Raw genomic sequence first — 25,073 nt, 5'->3', positions numbered from 1 at the left:
GCAGGTGTGATGAGGAAACAGGGAGGGAGAGACACCTTCTTGCCTGAGGACAGGGAAGACGTTTGAGTTGGGTGCTGAAGGATCAGTAGGAGTTTGTCAGACAGAAAGGCAAGGACAGCCTAAACCAGGGAAGGACTTTTGTTGTTGTTGTTGTTCTGTGGACTCCTCTGGGAGTCTGGGGATGCTGATGGGCCCTGCGATGGTTAATTACATGTGTCACCTTCACTAGGTTTTGGAGTCTAGTTGTTTAGTCAGTTGATTGCATTTACACAGATTATATCTACAGTCAACAAAGGAAATGGCCTTCAGCAATGAGAGGAGTGTCCTCATCCAGTCAGCTGGAGGACCTAAAAGGGAGAACTGAGGATTTCAGTATGGGGTATGCAGCATATCTTCATCAGAGTTTCCAAACTGTGGCCTCTCCTGGGATTTCAATTTCACCTTAATCAGGTTTCCAACTTGTGGCTGCCCTACGGAATTTAGCTTACCAAGCTGTAAGTTCCCATGAGCAAATTCTTATAATAAATCTCTTAATAGTTACATATCTATCCATGTCCTGTTGGTTCTGTTTCTCTGGAGAACCCTGACTAATTCAGGTTCCTTCTCAGGAAAACACTTTTTAAATGACTAAAATAAAATAGATAGAATGGGGTGCATGGGTGGTTCAGTGGAATGCTTGCTTTCCGTGAGGGAGACCCGGGTTCAATTCCTGGACCATGCATTCACCCTCCCCCCCCCAAAAAAAGATAGGATGGCCATGACTGATTATATGGAAATGCAACTGAAATAATTTTGACAGTAAAGTATTAATATATGTGTTTCTTTAATAATGTATTAAATATCCAATGCTAGCATCCATTCTAATTACTTGCATAAGTTTGAGTAGTAATGAATGGAAATCATATTTCAAGATATCTGTAGCACTGTCATGAGCAATGAAAATATTTATGATTTCTGTTGGCAAAACGTCACATACTACTAATATACTGTGGGGTGTGTGTGTGTGTTTTTTTTTTTTAGTTTATATTCGGAATTGAAGGAAATGCTAAATTTTAATTAGTGGTTAGAGAAAGTGATCGTTTTAGGTTTTGCCCAAAATGACTTCTATTTATAGACCCCAGGTAGCAGGTTAAGAAACTTTAGTCGAGTGAGAGAGAGCCACTGGGCAGGCTTAGGTAGGAAATCATGGAGATAGTTTTAGAAAAAGAAGGGCTTCCTGTTGAGCTGGCATGAGGTGGAGGACACATGATGGTAGAAAGGGCTGGGAAGGTGGGACCTTGAGACCAGGTCCATTTGGATTTGACCTCATCAGAAGAGGTTTTTTTCTAATGATATTTTATTTTCTGCAATGATGTGCTTAAGAAGGCATACATGCTCATAATAGAAAATACAGGGTCCCAGTGGCCAAGGCAATTTCTATGAACATTCCAGTGAATTTGCTATTCACTTCACCAGGGAGGTTACATCATCTAGCTGTTAAGGAACTGGATTCTCCAGACAGAGGGTGAGGGCTTGAATCCTAACTCTGCTGCTTAACTTTTCTGTCTTGTCTTCTCATCCGTAAAATGAGAATGACAGTTATATACCTCTCTTGTCAGGTCGTTATGAGCATTAAATCAGTTAATTCACATAAAGCACATGGAATGGTACCTAATTAGTACTCAATAGATATTGGCTTTTACAGCATTTTCTTTCCAATCATTTTCTTTTCAATGCATAACTGTTTTCTGTCTTTGCCTAGTTGAGGCCATTATGTAGGTATACATATAATTTTATATTCTGCTCCTTTCTCCTAATATTATTACATAAATAGTTTTAATACTATTATAAAATATTCATAAACATTTTAAATGCCTAAATAATATTCCATTTGAGTATATGACCCACACTTTACAAAACCATTCCCTTATGGCTGTTTCTACTTTTCCATGGAAGGTATTGAAAAGGCTTCAGTACGATGCCACAAAGATTCATTGAGCATATAACTCTGAGTCGGGCCAGCTCCTGAAATGCAGAGATAAATAAGACAAAGTCTCTTCCCTTGAGGAGCGCACAGATCTGTGTTTAGGGTAGTAATTTGGCTAATGGTTTGGAGAACAAATTAGAAGTGAAGAATCGTGGAGACAGGAGACCCTTTGAGAGGCAGGTAGTGAAGAAGGGTTGACCTGGAACAGAGGTGGTGGGAATGGGGAACAGGGGAGAGTAAGCAGGTCCAACTGTCAGAACCTGCCTCTGATTGGTAGAGTACATCAGGAGATTGAGTGAGTGGTGAGGAAAGGCAAGGAGGAGGCAAAGGCTGTTTTTGAGGAGCTGAGGGGAATCGAGTAGAGTGATTAGGAAGTTCAGATGGGCCCCCAGGTTCAAGCCCAGTTCTACCATATATACTTGTGTGATCTTAACCAGTTTCCTTAAATTAAATCCTTAAATGCCTCAGTTTCCCCATTTGTACAATGTGGTTATATTGAATCTTCTTCATGGACATGTCAAGATCAAACCAAATGGTGTATGAAAAGTATATAGCAGAAATTATGTAATGGGGATAATAATAAGACAACCATGTAGCAGTTCAGCTACAATTCCAAGCATTTTGTATGCATTAACTCATTTTAATCCTCACAACAACCCTACAAGAGAGGTGCTGTCACTATTTCAGTTTTATAGGCAAGGAAACAGGCACAGAGAGGTTTGGTAGCTTGCACAGCTGGTAAATGACAGAGCTGGGACTCAAACCCAGGTGGTTTTGCATCAAAATCCATGTTTGTAATGATTGTGCTCTGCTGCCTCTCTGCCTTAGGTGTATTGATTGTGTTACACCAGAGGGAAGTCTCTGTGGTGATGTCCAGCAGGTGGTTGGAAACTTGATTTTATAACCAAGGACATGGGTCAGAGAGCACAGGGTGGCTGGGGCAGGGATAAGGGTGGAGCCCACAGGCAAGGGTGAGATTGCCCAGTGAGAATGAGACATGGGTAAAACATTGCCTTTAGGGGGTGGAGGAAAGAGGAAACATCAACTAAGAAAATGAGAGAGTCATCAGGGACCCAGATGAGAATCAGGATTGGGTGATGTTATGAAATTCAAAAGAACAATGCAGTCAGCAATGTCAAATGCTGCAAAAAAAGAGTAGGATGAGAAATGATGAGAGGTCATAGGTGACTTTGCAAAAAGATTCAGCAGGATGAGATGGGGGACACTCAATTGTATGGAGTTGAGGAGAGATGAGTGAAGAAGTAGTGGAGTAAGACAGGGGATAATGCAGACAAAATAGGTGCCTGGGAGAGTAGACAGAACCTGGTAAGGTCAAGAGACTTGAATTCACATCCTGGCTCTGACTGTTTCCTAGGTGTGTGACCTTAGGTGACACACATTAGGTCTAAGATCATAAAACAGTTAGAGGAAAATGTAGGGAGATATCTTATGAATCTTACAATTGGAGGTGGTTTTATGGACCTTAAACCTAAAGCAAGAGCACTGAAGAAAGAAATAAATAAATGGGAGCTCCTCAAAATTAAACACTTTTGTGCATCAAAGAACTTCATCAAGAAAGTAGAAAGACAGCCTACACAATGGGAGACAATATTTGGAAACGACATATCAGATAAAGGTCTAGTATCCAGAATTTATAAAGAGATTGTTCAACTCAACAACAAAAAGACAGCCAACCCAATTACAAAATGGGAAAAAGACTTGAACAGACATCTCTCAGAAGAGGAAATACAAATGGCCAAAAGGCACATGAAGAGATGCTCAATGTCCCTGGCCATTAGAGAAATGCAAATCAAAACCACAATGAGATATCTCATACCCACCAGAATGGCCATTATCAACAAAACAAAAAATGACAAGTGCTGGAGAGGATGTGGAGAAAGAGGCACACTTATCCACTGTTGGTGGGAATGTCAAATGGTGCAACCACTGTGGAAGGCAGTTTGGCGGTTCCTCAAAAATCTGAATATAGAATTGCCATACGACCCAGCAATACCATTGCTAGGTATCTACTCAGAAGGACTTAAGGGCAAAGACACAAACGGACATTTGCACACCAATGTTTATAGCAGCATTATTTACAATTGCAAAGAGATGGAAACAGCCAAAATGTCCATCAACAGACGAGTGGCTAAACAAACTGTGGTATATACATACGATGGAATATTATGCAGCTTTAAGACAGAATAAACTTATGAAGCATGTAATAACATGGATGGACCTAGAGAACATTATGCTGAGTGAGTCTAGCCAAAAACTAAAGGACAAATACTGTATGGTCCCACTGACGTGAACCGACATTCGAGAATAAACTTGGAATATGTCATTGGTAACAGAGACCATCAGGAGTTAGAAATAGGGTAAGATAATGGGTAATTGGAGCTGAAGGGATACAGACTGTGCAACAGGACTGGATACAAAAACTCAAAAATGGACAGCACAATAATACCTAATTGTAATGTAATTATGTTAAAACACTGAATGAAGCTGCATCTGAGCTATAGTTTTGTTTTTTTTTTTTTGGTTTTTTTATATATTTTTTGTATTTTTTATTTTTATTTTTTTCTCTATATTATCATTTTATTTCTTTTTCTGTTGTCTTGCTATTTCTTTTTCTAAATCGATGCAAATGTACTAAGAAATGATGATCATACATCTATGTGATGATATTAAGAATTATTGATTGCATATGTAGAATGGAATGATTTCTAAATGTTGTGTTAGTTAATTTTTTTAATTAATTAAAAAAAGATACAGAAAATGCTTAGCACACTGAAGAGGTTTTCTTTGTGATCCTTCAAGGTTAATCATCAGTTACTTTTTTTAACTGCACAGACAAAATGAAATGGGTATTCAAGGAGGAGATAGGTCTTAAAAGCACCACGTTAAGTCTGTGAGAAAAAAAAAACAAAAAACAAAGCAACACTGTGACCAGTAGCCCAAAAGTAGAAACAGCCCAAGTCCTCTTCAGCAAATGAATGTATTAACAAAATGTAGAACTTACAGTGGAATATTATTCAACTGTAAAAAGGAATGAAGTGCTGATACATGTTACAACATGGACCGACCTCTGAAGCATTATGCTAAGTAAAAGAAGCCAGACAGGAAGGGTCTCATGTTATATGATTCTATTTATGTGACATCTCCAGAATAAGTAAATCCTTATAGACAAAGCATAGACTGCTGATTGCCAGGGGCTCAGAGGAGGAGGAATGGGGGAGGTACTGCTTAATAGGTACAGGGTTTCCATTTGGTGATGAAAATGTTTTGAAATCAGACTGAGATAGTAATTGCACAGTGAATGTACTGAAGTCCACTGAACTGTTCACTTTAAAATGACTGATTTTACATTATGGAAATGTTACCTCAATTTAAGAAACTCAGAAAGTAATAGTCACTTCTGAGGTGGTTGTGGGAATTTGATGGGGTACTGAACATAGTGCACTTAGCAGGCAGAATGAGTTGAGTTGGCTGAGAATCACAGGAGATAATTTAGGAGGAAAGAGCTTGAACTTTGAAGAGCACTCTTCAAAGGCAAAGTTTGGTCATCACCAGTGGGAACGGTTCTAACACTTGGAACTGACGACTTTCCCTCAGGCACCCTCTGATCTCAGTCGGTTGAAATCCAGGTTGTTGCACAATCCCTGCCTGAGCTGCAGGTGGAGAGAAGCCCTAGTAAATCTGCAGTCCTGGTACACGGTAATGCTGGATTAGGAGCCCTGGTGTTCTATTCCACCACCTGTGCTCCATGAAAGGGAGCCCAGTGCTCTAACCTGAGAAAGTGCATCCAGGTTGCAGGTATGGTTCGGGGGCTGACTCAGCAAGGCACCTTGAGCTTATCACTTAACCTCAGTCCACTGAGCCAGGAAGTGGCTCTAATGTGATTGGGAGGCAAGTGGGTCAGGGTTAAGCTTTGAGTTTTGCAGAGAAGTCATGTAGTGCAACCATTCTGAGGGGCAGCTCCTTGGTTCTATTATCAGTGTGTGTGTGCTGAGGATTATTTCATGTTCTTTCTCTGTTTCCTCCTCCTGTTCTTCCTTTCGCAGTCTCTAGTGTTTGAAAACCTTAGATTCTTTTCTTCTGATCACATGCCCCATTCATTTACTCATTCATTCAACAAATGTGAACCCAGGAAGGTCTAAAAGAGAAGGCAACTTTGAGGTCATTCTCGACAGGTGTCCAGAGTAAAAGGGAGAGTGGGCTTCCAAGCTGAGGACACACAAGATCAAAGGACATGCTTGTTGGTCAGAGAAAAAACTCAACACATTCAGGGAAACGAGTGTGCCAGGTCCCTGCTGAGGTGAACAAAAGGTGGCTTTGAGAGATGAGACCCCCTCTGCCTCTCATTTTCTCTCTTTCCTCCCCTCTATCCCTCACTCCCTTTGACTTGGGCTGCATCTGCTTTCTACCTCTCTGCCTGTACCACCCTCACCACCCTTTATCTTTCTGCTTATCTGCCATCTTCCTTCCCAGACCCTCTTACTTCATATTTGGGGGAGGAGGGACTTACAGGTTGTGTGTTGGGTGGCTGTTCTGTGAACCGGCTTCTCCCACTCATACTGCATGCCGAGGAGGGGGAAGGAATCTACAGGTTTCTTCCATTAGCTTCTGTCCTTGGGTGACAGGCCAGACAATTTATATACCCTGTTTGCTATGGCCGTATGTTGTCATAACCTGGGTCATTTCCTCATTTAATATCTTCCATAAACTCCCATAAAACTGTCCTGAAGCCGAGGAGGCCAGAGGAGAGGGAGAAGTACTGGTCTTGGAAGGGGTGGGGCCCGGGCATTAGATTAGCCAGCTCAAGGCCTCAGCCCCAGGGGGTGGGGGGGTGGCCCAAACCATACCTGACAAGTACCTTATTTCCTTCCTGCTCTGGCCTCTCCCCCACCGCTGGCTGCAGTGTGTCAGATCCTCCCCAAGGGGGTGGTTGCAGTCCTGGGACCCTCCGCCAGCCCAGCCTCCAGCTCCATCATCAGCAACATCTGTGGGGAGAAAGAGGTGAGTACCAGTCAGGCTGGGAAAATGTCTGCTGGCCAAACAGTCTCTACCTCGGGGCACAAGGATGGCATGATTCTTAGGGGCTTCCAGTCGGAAAACTCCATCAGAGCTGATTGGTATTCCTAATGACTAACAGAAGAAGCGGTAGTTTGTTGAGCACCTACTTTGCTCTAGGCAATTTGGAGGGAAGGGCCTCAGAGGAGATGATCTACAATAGGAATTTCAAGCTGAGCTCCTCCAGGTCTGGATTCTGTGGTGGTGCCTCCTGGAGCCCCTTTGATGGTGGTGGTGGTGGTGGTGGTAGTGCCGGTGGGTAGAGGGAGAGGCTGGGGGAGGGTGGGAGGCAAAAGAGGCCCTGGGGCAGCAGCCTGAGCTCCCACACTCACGCCAACACAAGCAGCAACCCAGAATGTGATCAATATACAACCTGGTATATATTAGGATTCCAAGGAATTATGCCTTTGGGGAATAAGGAGGTTTTATTGCCAAGAAAAAAAGTTTGCAAACCTTCATTTTGTAAGTTCACCAAAAGAGAGCTTCTATTTTGCTTTCTTCCTCATTCAATGATTTCAGTGTTTACTTCTTCAGTCAGTAAACTCTTCTTCATGTCTAACTGCTAATGGGAACTGGAATTTTAAAGTATCACATGCATTTCCTCTAATTCTGATTCTGTGGGAGATAAAAAATAAATAAGGTAAGGGATATGTTTCTGAGTAACAGTCCACTCACACTTTCAACAATACTCCCCACTCCTGTCTCCCTGGAGAAAATAAGCTTGAAACTTGAGAGATTCTGTCCATCCCTGGCATCTTTCCTAGTCCTTCCTGGAATCAGTCAGTCCTTCCCCTGTGGATGTATTCCTGGGAGACGGTGGGAAAGTGAGCCCTTAGCTCCTCTCCACCCCCTGGCCTTAGAGCCTGGCCCTTGTGGGCGCACGTAGAGCTGGGGCTGGTGAGGGTGAAGAAGGCAGGAGCGATTGTGGAAATGGGAGGGGATTGATCTGCTCCAGAAGCTTTAGCCTTAGCAGATTCTCCTCCGTTGGTTGGTGGGTGTCCACCATTTGATTCTGTCCTTTGATGACAGCCCAGAAGTAGGACAGGGTCTCTACTGCTAACAGACTGGCCAGCTCCCCAGCTAGCTGCCCCATAGAAGCAGCAGAGCAGCAGACAGGCTTCTGCCCACCCCTGGTCCTGAGAACCTGTTGGGTTGGATGCCTCCTCTACTTTCTTTGGAATCAGAGGGTGGGTAAGTCCCTGAAGCTTTGGGCAGAATATTTGTTTTCTCTTGTTTATGAACCTATTCTCAGAACTGTTATCTGCAAATCAGAATGACATTGTGACCCTAGCCCCAGTCCCAACCTTGGTCTTGCTGAGACCTTCTCCTCTAGGTTAACCCACCCATCAACCCCCCAAGCCTTCTGACCATGGGCTGTGTCCATGGCAACAGCTCCCTATCCCCTTGCCCCGCAGATGTCTGAAGGATGGCCAGCCAAGGCCCAAAAGGAGCTTCCAATCCTCTGCAGTCCCTTCCAGCATCTCAGAGGACCCGGCCGTAGGAAGTTAGACATGATGTTTAATTTAAATCTTCCTTGCCGTGCTCCAAGTAAAAGCTCAAATCTATGGCAGGTTATTATTCCAGCAATCACTCTGATCTTTACCAAGTGAGGTTGCCAAGACGTCAGCTGCCCATTTTCTTTTTTCTACTCTCTCCTCTTCTCTCCCTGGTCCCCCACCCCACCTCCCACCCGCCATCCCCACTCCCAAGTAGCATTCTCTTGGAGTTCAGTGGGTATTTTATCTTGGCCAACATGTCTTTAATCCTGTTTGGCATTTCATGCAGAGGGAGAGACCCTGATTTATAACCCTGTCCCCTCCCCCTGCCCCCATCCCTGACCAGCCTCACTGCAGCCCTGCCCACAGAATGGCCATTTACCCTCCTTTGTCTGGTCATGTTTCTTCCAGAACAACCTTTACTTGCCATTCAGATTATGCATTCCTTTTAATATTTTATGAGGCCGAACTGCCTTATAACTGATTTCCACCAGCTCCAGGGAAAAGAAATGGAGTTCTCACCAAGGAGTGCATTCCTTTAAATGCTACCAAGCATTTCCACAGTCCTTGTGGTTGGCTGCTTTCGGCCTAACCATTCTCCCCTCCCTTCTGCTTGCCTCTCCTTGTCCCCCTTCCCCCCTCTCCACCCCTCCCCCCACCACCATGATGGGAAGCATTTACGCTTGCAAATCAATTATAGATTGATCTTTCTCCTAGAGAGAGAATCAGTAGGCTTAGGCTAGGCCATTCCTGCTTGGACGCATTAGAGCAGCTGGCTGCTTCCCCAGTGGGCTGCACGGTGGCAGGCAGTGCTAGAGTCTCCCCCACTGACTTCCCTTCCTGGGGAGGCCCCTCTCCCCTCATCCCCTGCACAACAGTTCCAAGAGCTTTTTTTGGGAGCACTTAGATTTGGGGAGAATGCAAAGGGAAGGAGGAAAGTCATTTTCTGAGCCGTATGCCCTTCACACACAGAATCTCGTTTTATCTTCCCAGCACTCTGAGAAGCACCTCTTGGTATTTTCATTTTTAATGAAGCTTAGACAGTTAAGCAGTTGGTCCCAAATCATGCAGCAGAACCTGGATGCAAACTCAAAGCTGTAGAGCCCCAAACCCATTTGTTCTTCACCTTCTCAAGTTCTTTTTCCAATCCATCTCTTAGATCCGCGGATTCAAGGGGAGGTGTCTCCACAGGCTCCATCCTTTCTTGTGGGGGGAGGGCAGGTTAGCTGCGAAGGGAGTCCGGTTGGCTGGATGGCCACATAGGAGGGCCATGGTCACAAAGACGGCCTCCGTCTTTCTCCTTTGTGACCTCTTTTACTTTCAAGGTACATTTGTTACTCATTTTAGACAGATTTTATGGGATACAAAACACAAGCAGGAAGGATACCTACCCTTTATGGCACACCCAGGTCAACTTCACTCTCTGTGGAATCTTCTTTTATAACTCGTCGTGCTTTCTCCAATTCTGTGCTTTTCAGTCTCTGCTAGAAAGTATTGGTTGCCCCCTCTGGGGTTAACAGGTTAACCTTAGCCGAGGTCTGTAATTTTCTCCCTAGTTTCTGCTAAACCTTTACCTTTGCTCTATCCCAATCTCAGAGGAGTGCTGGTGTCAAGCAGACTTCTCCTGCAGTTTAAAAGCATCATGCAGACACATCTCAGCATCTTCCCAGACTCCTGGCAAGATAACCTCTGAGCCAGCAAGCAAAGAGAACTTAGTTCTTCAGTCATTTCAGAAAAACTCATTGTAGAAGACAGCCAACTCCCCATCAGGAAGTTTTTCCTGCTGTCTACCCTAAATCTTTCTTGCTTTAACATCAGCACATACCCATACTCGCTCTAAGTTAGACCTCCGGTAAGGGAACTGGTCCTGATGGAGCATGAGGGTTGAGATTTCCACCCCATCTGTCTCTCATAGAGACCCCATGCAGACTTTAGCACACCTAGCTCTGGGTACCAGGAATGAGGGTGACAGGATGAAATCAAGGCAGATAGCAGCTTATTACCTTGAAACTTTTCTATTACCTACCAAATAGCCTAAGCCGCCAACACAGCAGCCACTGCAACCTGTTAATACCTCATCCTGAGAGAAGAGGGGCAGAAGGCAGGGACGGCTCCTCCCAGAAATGTCAGTAATAGGCGCAGAGAGAAGCTGTCACTGTCCTAATGAAGCCAAAGCAGGTATTTATTTACCTGGCTCCATTTGGAAGTTCCCTAAGTGGTTTCTCAGCCTGTGGTGCACTCCCCCATATACATCTGCATGGGCCCCACCTCTGCCTACCTCATCTCTCTGTGCATTCACCCAGGGAAGCTGGCTGGGAGCTGGTTTACACACCTGTGGGCTGGGCTGGCTGGGCCATCTCTGCTCTGATTTATTAACTACAAATAAAGTTCAAAAGCCGTTTGTCTCCCTGCCCAGCAGCTGGCAGTTCCTCTGAGAACAAAGATCTAAACTTTCACCTTCTCTAGGGGCACAGGCACCAGCTTCCAGACCCGAAGTACATTTATACAAGTCTCTGGACAAAGGGCTTCTCCATCTGCGTCTCCCTATTTGGGGCAGCGCTAGGGAGCTCACCTTGTCCCGCTCCCCTGGAGTGGGTCCTGCAGACTCTCCTACAGGCTTCAATTAAAGAACCCATCCTCATGGCTTCGTCTCCAGCATCCCTCTGTCTTTCTTTTTCACTTTCCCCCACTCGTGTTGGATCCTCCCAGTTGCCCATTTGTGCTCCTCCTCCCAGGTTCCTCATTTCAAAGTGGCCCCCGAGGAGTTTGTCAAGTTCCAGTTCCAGAGATTCACAACCCTGAACCTCCATCCCAGCAACACGGACATTAGCGTGGCCGTGGCTGGGGTCCTGAACTTCTTCAACTGCACCACCGCCTGCCTCATCTGTGCCAAAGCGGAATGTAAGTTTCCCTCGGGTGGGCTCCACCCCCACCCCCAAGCCGTCCAGTCTAGTTGATTCGGGCTCCGGATTCTTGTCCCTAGGGCTACAGGCATGCCTGGGAACAGGCGGGGAAGGGGCGGGCTTCCTCAGATCATGTGGGCTGATAACCAGTGCGTTTGCGCATTCCCTGTGTCTCTGTGTGACTGTCCATATATGTGTGAATGTGAAAGAGAGAGAGGTACAGAGGTATCCTTTGCCGGGACTCCTGGGGTATGACTGGGACAGAGAGGAACTGGGTTACCGGGGAGATTGGCCAACCTCCAAACCATTTTGCATCTGCAAACTCAATTCCCACATTTTCAGCCTCCTTGTTAAGGAGATACAAAATGAGAGTGAGAAGGGGAAAGAAAGTAAAATTGGATGCATTTGTACTTAATGGGTTGAAGAGCTTCTGTTACTGATGGAACAAGGTCCAAGGTCAATTCCTGATAAAGCATTTTTTTTCAAATGTAAATTTTAGAAATGCATTTTCTCTTTTAGACAATTTGTGACACGAATTTAGTGTTCATGAAATTTAGCTATTTTAAGCCAGCACCTACCAGCAAATAAATGTGTCTGTGTGTGCTCAGCTGTGGCTATGTACTCATGCAGGGCAGGTGCTGGTCACTGGCAGACCCTGGGGCCAAGTGCCCAAGCCCAAGCCATCTTGTCCTGCCCAGCTCATCTGCACCTCACAGCTGAGACATGCAAGTCTTAGCAGGCTGTATGGCAGAGATATGCCATCTTCAATCAGGAATACTTTCTATGGCTTCTCAGAACTGCTCTATCTTCATAAGTCCTTACTCCACCCTGGTGTCCCTACAGCACAGAAACAAAAGTGACTTCATCTTCAGGGACAGAACCATCTACTTCCAGACCTTCACACCTGACTACCTCCACGTGTGCATTAATTCATTTGCTCAACACCGATCTATTGAGTATTTACTTTATGCTACCCAAGAAACAAAATAACAGAGTCCCAACAAGATATGTTTTCATGTACCTTGTTTAATTCTTATAATATCCCAATGGATTTGAAGTATTGGAATTTCCCATTTTAACCTTGGGACTGAGAGGTGAAATGACTTGTCCAAGGTCATACCATGGGAGCAACAGAGCCTGAGCTCAGATATAGGTCTTCTCACTGCAAGTTCAGAGCTCCTCCCAGGAATCTGTAGTGGATACAGAGATTTGACACCTGCCCTCCAGGTAGGTAGTGGTAAAGCCCATCCAGTCGAGAAGGCACAGAGTGGTTTATAGTGTGTCAAATAGGCGATATAATTAGTCGAGTAGGCAGTGTAAGTTAGTCCCCGAACATGAGAGTGATATTGGGAAAGCCTGAGGATCAGGGTCAGGCTTGAAATGGTCCTTGAAGGATGAAAACACTTAGATGGGGGAGAAAAGAGTTAGAATGTACCAGAAGAGAAGAAAAGGAGGGAAGCAAGGATCCTGATGGCGTGCCTGAGGGTTTGGTTGGAACACAGAGTCAATATATTGGTTAAAGATGGAAGAGTGGTGGTGATGGTGGGGTATGGAGACCCTTGAGTGGCAAGTGAGGGAGTGTAGACTTGGTCTCTATCAATCGAGAGCCATTGAAGGTCTCTCCACCAAGGAATGTCCTCAGACAAAAGCTCATTTGAATTGTGGATCTGCCCATGGGGAAACCACCAGTGTGGGGTGCATGAAAAGAGATCTCAGGAGCTAGAAAATCAGAATTAGACCTGAAGAGCTGGAGCCAGTCAAACTTGGAGACGGAAAATGGACCCCAAGCCTTTTTCAGCAGACACGTCCTATTCTGGTCCAGAGAGTTGGGCATGCATGCAATGTGCCAATTCTTTACTCGGTCAATCAACAGGCATTTATTGCGCACCTGCTGTGTGCTGGGCAGTCACTGAGCTAACCTCTGGGTGAGATAGTAAAAAACAACAGTACACAGTCTCTGTTCTCAAGATGTGGCAGCTTTGTAAAAAAACTAAGCTAGGCCTGTGGACAGGAAACAATTAAAACCATGCCACGATGCATATGAACTCAGAGGGATCATCTTGTGCTTTGAGTTCTCAGACAAGAGCTCCATGGAGGGAGCTTGGCAAGAACTCAGGGAACATAGAGTCTAGTCTCCTCGTTAAAAGATCAGGAGTCCGAGGCCCAGAAACTAACTTGACTTGCTGAGGAGTCTTTAAGCTGTGTTTTGAACCCAGGTTTCCCGTTTTGCTGTCCAGCGTACCTAGGCCATCATACAAGTATTTCTCAAATTGGGTTCCTCTTGACCCATGCTGACCAGTCTGGTAACCACCAGCCACGTGTAGCTATTTACAGTTAAGTGGGAGTTAGTTCATATTTAGTACAGTTGAAAATTCAGTTCCTCAGTTACAACAGCCCCATTTCAAGTGCTCAATAGCCCCACATGGCTGGTGGCTACCATATTGAACAGCACAGATATAGGACATTTGCGTTGTCACAGAACGTTCTAGTCGACAGTTCTGCTTTAGATGATAAGTGATTTGTGAAAAAGGAGGTCTGTGAGGAAAATAAATTGGGGGTAATAATAACTTCCATTTCCCCTTCTTGGAGATTCACAACACACATTAGCATGGACACTCAACAAATCTTGTAGCCCAAACAACTATTTACCTCATCATTTTCCAAACAGATGTGACCATCGAGTCCCAAAAAAGGATGCTGATTAAATAACCCACTGAATGCTAATATTTTATGGAACACAGCTGGGAAATGCTGCATTCCACCAGTTGTCCCTCTTCATGTGGTAACCTTGCACCATTGAATGGAGTATTAGAACCAAGGATTCTCCCTTGGAAATGACTGCCACAAGCCACTCCAGCAGGACTGAATTGAGCATTCCATGTACACAGAGGGAGTGTTGAAAGACAGAGGACAGGCAAAGATAATCCTGCAGTCTTCTGCAATGCCAGGTGCAGTGTCCCACCAGCCTGACAGGAAGTTCTTTCTTGTGTCTAACCATAGTCCCTCTTGCTTCTGGGTTGATCCCTATTTCCTCTGCTTCAGCTATTTTACTGGGGCTTGGGAAATAGGTCACTCAAATGTTGAAGAATTTACTCTGTGCTGAGCACTATGATAGATACTGTCACCTTCCTGCCCAGGGCTCATTTTATTAGAATGATGACATGTCTTGATATTCAAACAGTTGCATGCAGTTTGCAAAGCACTTTCACTTAGGTTTTTCCATTTTATCTTCTTCCTCCCTCAGTCATACTAGAACCGAGAAAGTGTGAGTCTTGGAGCTGTTAAGAGACTTGCTTCAGGTTACAAGGCTAGCATGTGGCAAAGACAAAACTCTCACTCAGGCCCTTTGACTCTCAACCCAGCACTTCTTCCTCCAGGTCCCCTCCCGTCCCTTTGGGCTGCAGAAACAGCTTGAGGGCAGCTCTGCCTGGCAGTGACATCGGTTCCATTTAAAGGGCATTGATCTCTCTGGTACAGAGTACCCCCTTCCTCCTGGAGCAGGAGTGTAGGATGGTTGAGCATCCAGGAAGACAAGATCCTGGAGAGGCTGAGCCTGCCCAGGCAGTGGGGTGGGGGGTGGAGGGGACAGCCCAGGCAAGACACATCAGCCATACAACACGGGCTTTGCTTTGAAAACTCACCCTTCTGGGTTGTCGAGTGACTCCAGCCCCCACCCATCCACTGTAGGGGAAGGAAGGTTGGACAGAGCAGGAAAGCTTCGAGGGCAAAGAGGATTAAAAAATCTAATCAAACGATGAGGAAATGAGGGTCTACAGTGAAATGCAGCTTCCAGCTTGGGAGAAGACACTCTTCCCTCTTCTTTATTAATTCAGGGCTGAGAGACATGGCAAGTAGAATTAGGAACAGGAATCTAATTCTATTTTCCAGTCATCAAAATTAGGCTCAACTGAGATCATTCCATAGGGAGCCATGCCACTTAGTCTCCTTCTTCCCCAAAGTAGATTTTTAATAAGCAGGTTTTGGATTAAGTAGAGATGTATTGCAGATTAAATTATTATTTTTTTAATGGGGAGAAAAAAAAACAAAACAGAACATCTGCAAGTACTAGTGCTAATGAGACTGCAGGAGGAGACGTAGTGAGGGCCCCCGAGTGCCCACCCCGGTCACCCCCTGCAGAGCCTGGAAGAGCTGGCCACTTGGAGGCTTCCAAGAGGAATTGGAGCTCCCCATTGTGGTCCCCAAGGCCTGTTTGATCAGATCGCCCATCCCTGCCAGACAGCTAACTGCTGAGACCCGCAGGTCTGACCCAGAGTCTTTGATTGCTTGTGGTTGTCAATGTAATATGCTCTTATTTTGCTGGTATCTTTGTATCTGGCTCAATTACTCTCTTTAATGCTCCCCTTGGTCTTTTCGTATCCTTATCTTGGCTAAGTGTCCTGTGTCCCTACACTTCAGGCCAACTGACTACCTACGTGAACTTGGGAAAGTGACTTCATCTGTCTCTGGCCTCAGTGATCTCATCTTTAAAATGGGCTGATGCTTTCCTCTCAGGGTGGCTGAGGAGATTCAGTAAGACAAGATACCTGCTGTCCACACCTCGGAGGCCCTCTGCACACACAAGTTTCCCTGCCTTTCCTTCCTTCCTTGGATCCCTTGTGCATGAGTCCAAGCCAGGACCTAGAGCTGAATGAGGCGGGATTTGGCCCTGTGGTGCTACCAGCTTTGTGTTCGCTAAACCCAGCCCAGGTTGAGCAGACTTCGATCTCTAGTCTATTCCTGCAGTTGGAGAGGAAGTGCAGCCAAAGAGAAAAGCAGGGTGGTGCAGTAAAAAGAGACCTTGTCATTGGAACTACTCCCCAATCCTCTCTCCTCTTCTTGCCCCCACAGTCCTGCCCTCCCTGCTCTGAGCTGTGTGATATCCAGCCGGTCACTCCACCTCTCTGTGCTTTAGTTTTCTCCTGTGTAAAATGGGGGTAACAATGCCTCTCAGAGTAATTGGGGAGAAGTATCTGGGCCCAGAATATAATCACATTTAATGTCTGTTTCTTCACCTTGTCACACAGGGGCGTGGAAGTGGGCCTGGGCGTGTGGGTTGGGGTTGGTGCCCAGGATTGTGGGTGAGAATAATTGGACCAGTAGTGGGCCTTCCCCTTGCCACCGCAGGAGGCGCTGTGGGAGGACTTTTGTCCATAATGGTGTAAAATTAACCATTTACTGAGCACTTACTGTGTGCTGAACACCATGCTTAGGGTTTTAGCTCCTTTAACATTTAGATTATCCCAATTAGACCTCTGATGGCCACCGAAGATGGGCCCTATTGGCATTCTTGTCATATGCATGAAGGAAAGGAGAGATTAAGTCCATTGTGAGGTCTCACAGTTCTTGTTACCTCCTCTCCTGCTTCTCCTAACATTGGAGGAGACAGAGCCGAGGGTCCAAACTTCCCACGTTATGGGAGAACGGAGACCCACCCGTGCCAACTGACTCAGAGGCCGGAACTTGGAACCAGAAAACCTGGGTTTGGATGCTGGCCCACCGCAGTTCCTCTAGCTTTGAGAACTCAGATGAGTCACCAACCCCACCCTCCCCCGCCCTCGCCTCATTTATTTTATCTGTTACCCAGAAATAACGACAATAATACCTACCTCCCAGGGCAGTCCTGAGAGTTAAACCAACTGGGTATGTGAAGGAGCTCAGAAAAGGCTGAAAGGTGTTCCCAGGGCACCGCTAGCCGAGACCCAAGCTGGCAACACACTCCCTGAAAAAGGAGGTGACGAGAGCCGAGGCAGCGCCATCCCCTCCCATTCTTGCCAGCACAGAAGGCAGCAGTCCTGGGGGCCAAGCCAGGCGGGGAGGCAGCCCTCTCCCAAACCAGAAGTCCTGCCCCCCAATCCTCTCTCCTCTTCTTGCCCCCACAGTCCTGCCCTCCCTGCCTCTTCCCGGGCTGAATCCCAGGGTGGGAGGGAACAAGCCTCAAACTCCCCATCCTACCCGCCTTCCCGACCCGGCCACGCCTCCGGCCCTCTTCCTCTCTGCTCTGAATCTGCTCCAAACCGGAGGCCTGGGCCTCCCAGCCGGGCTCGTGCTCGGCGTGGGGAAGGGGATTAAGAGTGGAGAGGTGTAGGGCGCTCTGCCCGAGCTGGAACTCATGTCGCCTTGTTGAATCCTCACCACCATCCATATCTGCTATGTCCCGTGAGATTTTAACATGCGCCTTTCCAAGGAATAGGAGCATTTTCCAGGACCAAAGCGTTCAGCCGAGGAATCAGCAAGTGGGGAGGGAAGGAGACAGGTTGAAACGGACGTTTCCTTTTCTTTTATTTTTTTTGGCATAAAGGCCCTCGATTCTCCTGCAGGCCCATCTCTTAGGTATTTGTGTCTCTGGCCTGCAGCTATAGTCATCCCTGGCTATGCTTTTTACAGCTTCTTAAAACCTTCCCACACTCCCCTCTCTGCCCTGTGAATTCCAGTTCCAGAAGCCAGCCTCGTTCTTCCCAGAGCAGCTGGCCTGCTGAGTCTCCATCCCACTGCATCCTGAGTGAGACTAATAGGGTCCCCAGGTCCTTCTCAGCTTAGACTTGGCAGGTAAGCCTGCAGCCCGGCTGAGGGTCCCACCGGAGAGGAGGGTTGGGGTGAAGGTGGAGGAAGGGGCTACAATGTAACCATGTACATTGTCAGTCATTTTCATTCCACTGCTTAGTATTTAAAAAATACCCTCTTCTGAGTCATAGAATTAGAGAATCTCTGGAATAGAAAGAGATCAAAGCTCTTCTATTTCAACTTTCCTATTCACTGGTCTAATTCTTTCTGCAACAATTCAAGAGAGGCTCCTCAGTTTCCTGAGGGTCACTTTCCTTGGTCTGGCACCGTGGCCACCTTGGCCTGTTGGGACACAAAGCCCCTTCTTTCCCCCCACAGTCTCGAGTTCAGGCCCACCGGCAAACACAGACCATGTCACACACTGGGATGGGCGAGAAGCTTGAAAGGGGACCCCTGAGCTCCAGAAGTCCACCTGCTAGTTGGTAAAAATACCTAACATTGTGAAATAATTTATACATGTGTTACATATGTACGCAATTACTGTATGTGTGTATAATGTGCATGTTACATTTACACACACAGACTTGTATATGCACATCGATGCTGTCAGATACTTTATATTGCTTATAATGAAGGGCTAATAAATTTTTGTAGGTTGGGTAATAAATCCTCTAAGACTTGGGAGAGGTGAGAGTGGGTGAAGGCTGGAGAATGGAGAGAAGGTTCAGGGGAGAAGATGGGTTGAAGGACAGTCAGGATGTGGATGGGTGCGGAGTGAAGGGGAAAGCAGATTTGTTGAGCACCTTGTAGACGACATACACTGTCTATTTACTTGACCTCCTCACAGTCACCCTTTTACAGATGAGGACACTGAGGTGCAGGGGAGGTGAGAGAGTGGCCCGCACTAACCTCGCCGCTGTTCAAGCCCAGGTGTGGCACTCCTCTTGCCGTGCCGGGTGCTGCCAGGTGGGAAAAAGGATCGACTAGCTGAGAAGTAGCTCTGGGTGGGGAGGCAGGCCTCCCAGGACATGCCGCCCTTCTGCCCTCCTCTGTCCCCACCAGGCCTCTCAACATGGCCAGAACATCTGCTGGATTGAGTGGAGTGGAGCTCCTGGGTTCTCTGTCTGATATCTTGGATATATTTTTTTTCCCCTGGGAGCTCAGTGCATCTGCCAGGTTAAAAGGGTAAAGGATTCACGGGCTGCCTTTGCCAGACATCACCAGGCTGGGCCTAACCCAGCTGTCATCCCCAAGCATCCCTGTCTCATACCACTGAATCTCATTGGCTGTCTGAAAGATCCCAGAGGACTTGGCCTCTTTCCCAGCCAGGCTCCAACATCTTTCTGTGTCCCCCTTTCAGGACCCATGCGCTTTGTCTCTGCCACCCCGCCTTCATTCACCACTTCCAGCCCCAGTAGATTGTGTTTCTTTGTCCATAACATGCCCAGGCAGGTCTTTTCTTGAGCCCAGGAGATGGCTTAGACTGCAGGAGCGTCAGCTGTAGACTCTCCCACTTCCTTGTCATAGTGTCTTTTTTAGGGGGGAGGGGGCAGTGATGTCAGGAGCTTAGATCCCAGTCCAGGCAGATTTTTGTTTTTCATGTCATCTCTGAAGAAGATGCAGTGAATATTCTTTGCATTTTATTATCGGGCAAAGCAAGTTGCACAATAGAAAACCAGATTGAGATATGCCACCAAACGAAATAGTGCTGTGATATGAACTTAATTTTCAATTTAGCTGTGAATCACTGGACGTAAAGCTCCCGGAGGGCAGGGAGGGACTGTATTTGATCCATCTTCTCTTCCCAGTGTCTGGTTAGCTCAGCGTGGAGCCCTTGGGACACCCACCGGCCTGTACTTTGCTCCCTCTTTCTTCTGCATGGAAGAAGTCTACTTCACCAACCAGTTCGGCCTTTTGAGCTCTTGTATGATAAATAACTATAAGAAAAGTAAAATTTACACAGTACACCCCAGTTGCAACATGCTTCCCATATGATCTCATTGAGTTCTCACCTTGTCATACCCATTTCACAGATGACAAATGGAGACTTGAAGAAGCCAGATGACTTCTCAGGGTCAGAAAGTCCGATCTTCTGGTTCAGAGTTGGCAGGAAATGCTTGAAACCAGTGTGGGGACTGGTAGGGAGGGGCAGTGAGGGTCCCAAGAGATCCCCCTGCCCCACATCTGTGGATCTTTGTAAGTCTCCATCAAGCCTGTTTGGGAAGGGAAGAAAAGGTAATTGATTTGGCTTAAACGGCTGGGCTTTTTCTGAACCTCTTTGTAAATAACCAGGGCCTCTCCCCTCCCTGTCGTAACCTCCCAGCCTCCCAGGAAGCCTTCTCAGGACTGGGTGACCAGAAGGCAGGAGTAGGCAACACCTTCCCAGAGTCCCTCTCTCAATCATGCCAGCCCTTGGGTTCCAGCCCCGCTCCCTTTCTTTGCCTTCATGTTAAAAAAGGAGCATCAAGTTTAGGCTCTCCTTCCCTGATGTCCCTGTGCTTCCTCCCTGCAGGGCTGAACCTGATGCCTCCCGGTGTGTTTTGCCCTAAGAGCACATCCCTGCTCTCGTGGAAAGAGAGTTGAGATGGAGATCAGAAAATAGGAATTCTGGTCCCAGCTGTGTCCCTGTGTGACGGGGCATGTTATGTCCCCACAAAACAGGAGGCAGATGAGATGCACTTCAATGCCCTGTCTGGATATTTACTACCTTTTAATTCTCAAGGGTCACAAAGTGAATAACTTTTGCAGGGAGGAGTCTTTGGAGATTGGATTGAAAGTACCCCGAATTTAATTGCAGTTCTTCCCTTTAGCTAGTCCAGAAACTAGCAGCATGAAGACCTTTGACTGGCTAGAAAACCAACCCTTTCCTCATCCTCTCCGTGCCTCAAGTCCCCTACTAGTACCAGGGGTTGTAAATCCTTATAGGATTGTGGTATGGTGAGGAGCTAAAGGAGGTATGTCATGCAGAATTTTCAGTATACCACTGGAACACAGTTTTCAATAAATGTCACCATGGTCATTTCTTTGGGAAACAAATGCCTACAGGTCTCTATCCTTTGGAATTGAGACCTGTTTTCCCAGGAGACACACACTCCCACCCCAACACCCACTTCCTTCTCCTGGCCTGCCTTTTCTCTGAATAGCTCAGTAACGTCATCTGGGCACCCCTCCTCCCAGCCGCCATCCCAAGCAGCACCTAGCTGGGGAGGTGGGGTGGTTGGAAGAGCTTAGCTCACAGTCACAATTTTCCACTTCATTCTGGTCCCCAGATTATTGCCTGCTGAAGTTAAGTTCAAAGCCTGTTCTTTCATAAGCATAATAATATCTTGTCTAAATGCAGCTGCTGTGCTTTTAGGAGTTAAAAGGGTTTTGCTAGACCGTGTTTCCGGCCTTGTGATCTTGAGGTCACAGGTCCCCCACCTGCAGGATGGAAACAAAGGCTTTACAGAGCTCACGGTGACTTCAGTGAGGGGTCACTCTGTGCAAGGTTCAGGGCTTAAGTGCTTTGCAACTTACCTCACTGAATCTTGGCAATAGCCGTACAAAGCAGCTGCCCCTTTTAATCCCCTTCCCAGAGAAGAAACTGAGTCCTAGAATCCTGGCCACATGCCAGAGGTCATGTGTGAGTAAGTCACGTCACTGCCCTGGGAACAGAAATCAGGCGCCATGGTCCCTGGTCGCCAGGTTCCGGCCTGTGAGCAATCCTGCCTCCATGGACGGGGACAAGTAGAGATTCTCGCACACAGCCCGAGGAAGCCTCATTCTCTGCTTTAAAAGAACATCCCAGGCCAAAGTGGAGGGAGGCGATGGGAGTTCAGGAGAATTATTTCAATTTCAGATGGGCTCATGAACGCCCAAAGAGGTTAAGACATTTGCTTGGGTTTTGGTGCGGCTCCTTAGCACCTCCAGCCCTGGGCTTCTCCTTCTGCTCTGCCCGGAGCCTCCTGAGCCAGCCCTGCGAATCCTCAGGGCTCCGTCCTCTCTCCCCGTCCAGGCCTTTTAAACCTAGAGAAGCTGCTCCGGCAATTCCTTATCTCCAAGGACACCCTCTCGGTACGGATGCTGGATGACACCCGCGACCCCACCCCCCTCCTCAAGGAGATCCGGGACGACAAGACGGCCACCATCATCATCCACGCCAACGCCTCCATGTCCCACACCATCCTCCTCAAGGTGGGAGTCGGGCTGGGGTGGGTGCTGGAGGGAGCCGGGCGGCCTTGTCTACCCCACCACCCAGCTCCCATTCCCCTGTGGCCTGCATGTCCTCCTGCCCTCCCGTGGTCAAAATCTTTAACACTTAGTACAGCACGGGGCCACCCAACTGAGACAATGGCCAACCCAGACCCCGCCCGGGGCTCCATGGGGAGGTTCCTGGGCCCCTAGTCAGGGCTGGGGGCTCAGGGTGGGCTCTTGGGAGGGGGTGGGGTCTAGGGGCCAAGGCGCTTTGCCAAGCAGCATAGGACTATTTCTATATTTTGACAGCTGGGATAGTCACACAAGCATCTTTTGCTGAATATGCGCCCATATAATCCTTACAGCGTGCAGAACAGTTTACAAAGTGCTTTCCTCTAATTTCCCAGTGTAATCCTCTCAATGACTCCGTGAGGCAGGTGCAGTATCTTTACTTTATAGATGAAGAAACTGAGACTCTGTGAGATTTTTAAAAAGGGGGAAGAAAATTGCCTAGGGCTGAGACATGAACCTGAACCAGACATCCTGATAGGAAATCCGAGTGCCAGCCCCTGAATCAGAACATATCCGTGTGGAAACTGACACTCCGGGGGCCCTGGCTGGACAAACAGCTGGCAGCCCTGAGGTCACCCGACCCCTGCCCCTGGGCTGGGGGCTGAACTATGTGACTTAAGTCACACAGAGCAGACCCTGCCTGCTTCCACGCTCCTCAGGGAGCCCCCACGGCACCCCCAGCCTCTCCAGGCATGTTGGCCCCTTCGGATGCCATTTTACTCGCACATTTAAACACAGCCTGGCGTCTTCCACGGGGGGCACCGGGCTCCTCGTTAACCTCCGCCAAGCTGTGGGGAGCCCGGCACACAGTCACACACAGTCAGATGATTGTCTCTTCCTCTTTCTCCCAGCCCTCCCCCACTCCCAGCGAGTTTCTGTCTCCGAGTTAATACGAGATTTGAATGAGTTCTCTCAGTACCTAAGGCTGTCCCCTCAGCCCGTTGCTATAGTGATTTTCCACAGCTCCAAAGCCACATCAGGTTTGTGTGTGTGCACCTAACTCTCTCTCTCTCTCACACATACAGATACACACTCACACTCAAACACAGAATTGTCCTCTCTTCCTATTTCTGTTTCTTCTCTCATGTCTGGGGCTATGATGCATGAAGCCTTCAAGGATGGGAAGCTCTTCTACGTTTCAGGAAACGAGAGATAGAAGTCGAGTTGTCTTCCTTGGAGAAGGTGGGACGGGGGTGGTGAGAGCTTCAGCTTAGTGGACAGAGGTCCTCTCAGCTCCCTTGTGGCACAATTCCCCCAGCTGGGAGCCTCTAGGGGGCAACCCCTTCCCCAGGAACCGTCCCACAGCTCCCAGCAAATGAAAGCTGGGCTTTAATATTATGTTTTTAGTAATAAGACTCCAATTCATTGTGAAAAGTTTGAAAAATGCAGAAAAGCATATAGAAGAAAAATAAAAACCATTCACAACGCCATTACCCGGAGATAGCCACTATTAAGTTTTGATGTCTCTCTGCTTTTACAGACACACATTTTTCTTTTGCAAAATTAGCTTCACACTGCACATATTCTTCTGTAACCTGCTCTTTTCACTTAATTATATGCCATGCATTTTCTCACATTGTTAGATACTTTCCTGCAAGTATCATTTAATGGCTGCATCATATGCTGTCATTGGATACACCACAGTTTCTTTAAGCATTGCTTTATTGTTGGAGATGCAGGTGGTCTCCAACCTTTGGCTATAATAAATAATGCTGTGCTGCACACCTTTGTATATAAATCTTTATGCACATTCATGAATATTTGCATAGCACAAATTGCCAGAAGTGGAATTGCTGAGTTAAAGGTATGCAGGCATTTAAGGATTTTGATATGATTTGCTAAGTCGCATTTAAGGTAAGTTGTCTTCTAGAAAGGCTGTGACAGTTTATACTCCTACAGCATCCTTGCCAGTATTGGGTATTTTCATTGCAAATTTCTCCATGTGGCTGTGCTTTTGAAGGAAACTCAGCCTGCCAGGATCATTCATAGCCAACACTTACGTTGGATGGTCAGTGGCCAGTTTTCATAGACCACCTACAGCCTCCGTCCCTGTGACCTTGGAGCCAAACCAACAGGTGACCTGTGAGCCTTAGGGAGACTCTATTCCTCATTCTCCAATTTTAACTTCCTAGTGGTCCCAGGTGTGCAGACTCTTCACCAGGCCCGGAAGCAACCCTTGTGCTTCCCTAGGGTTCCCTACTCTGCCTGGCTAGGGGGTTACCCCAGGACCTCAAGGGCTCTCAGGGAGGGTGGAGGCATGTGGAAAAGCAGCGTGAGCCATCTCGGGCTGTGCACATGTGAGCCCAGCCCCGGGAGCTTGGCAGCACTTTGCTGTCTCTTGATTTCAGGAGGATTTGCGGCGTAATCTCCTACTTTATTGAGCGGCTGTTCCGGCAGCAAACTCCGTGTTTACCCAGAATTCAGGTCTTAAAAACTGAGGCTCTCTTGTCTTTTATCCATAGGACAGCAGATTTCACAAAAACGGGGTTTAACTATGTGATGTGCCCTCTCCCAGTTCCTCACCCCCAGCCCGTTCCTTTAATCAGTGGGCTCCATCGACCCGGCAGTGGAGGGAGGCAGTGGCACTGTAAGCATTGAGGTGGGCCTGGCACCATGTCACCCCAAACTCTTGGAAGTAGAGGAGGAAATGGGGCTTTGCTTGGAGGAAGAAGGAGCCTGGCGCTCCAGCATGAAGCTCTGTGTGAACTTGCCCCAGGTACTAAGCCTTTTTGTGTGCTGGTTTCCCATGTGAATGATGGCAGTAGAATCACCCCAGCCTGACCCGTGAGTTGCCTATGAGGATTCCTGTAGGAGCTATTTGAGTCCTTTAGGCAATAAACACTATGTAAGAGGAAAATGGCATCATCCCTGGTCCTCTTTCTTCCCCGT

At 47.2% G+C, this 25,073-nt stretch overlaps 1 protein-coding gene and 1 long non-coding RNA gene across 2 annotated transcripts in view; one reads left to right on the top strand and one right to left on the bottom strand.

Annotated features, from left to right (window-relative positions):
- GRIK4 (glutamate ionotropic receptor kainate type subunit 4) overlaps positions 1-25,073 on the top strand; it is a 437,909-nt gene that overhangs the window by 265,746 nt on the left and 147,090 nt on the right. Inside the window, exons 5-7 of the mRNA XM_077112649.1 lie at positions 6,888-6,985; positions 11,271-11,436; positions 21,934-22,112. Of these exons, the coding sequence (XP_076968764.1) occupies positions 6,888-6,985; positions 11,271-11,436; positions 21,934-22,112 (443 nt within the window). The remainder of the gene's footprint in view (positions 1-6,887; positions 6,986-11,270; positions 11,437-21,933; positions 22,113-25,073) is intronic.
- LOC143644104 (uncharacterized) lies at positions 6,848-9,771 on the bottom strand. The gene is made up of 3 exons (XR_013156515.1): positions 9,662-9,771; positions 7,493-7,654; positions 6,848-6,969 (listed from the first exon to the last, which is right to left on the bottom strand). It is a non-coding gene; the product is annotated as an uncharacterized LOC143644104 (long non-coding RNA).

Source organism: Tamandua tetradactyla, chromosome 8 (assembly GCF_023851605.1).
Source record: "Tamandua tetradactyla isolate mTamTet1 chromosome 8, mTamTet1.pri, whole genome shotgun sequence".
NCBI classification, from domain to species: domain Eukaryota; kingdom Metazoa; phylum Chordata; class Mammalia; order Pilosa; family Myrmecophagidae; genus Tamandua; species Tamandua tetradactyla.
Note: the sequence above shows the minus strand (reverse complement) of the source record. Positions and strands in the feature narration are given on the sequence as shown.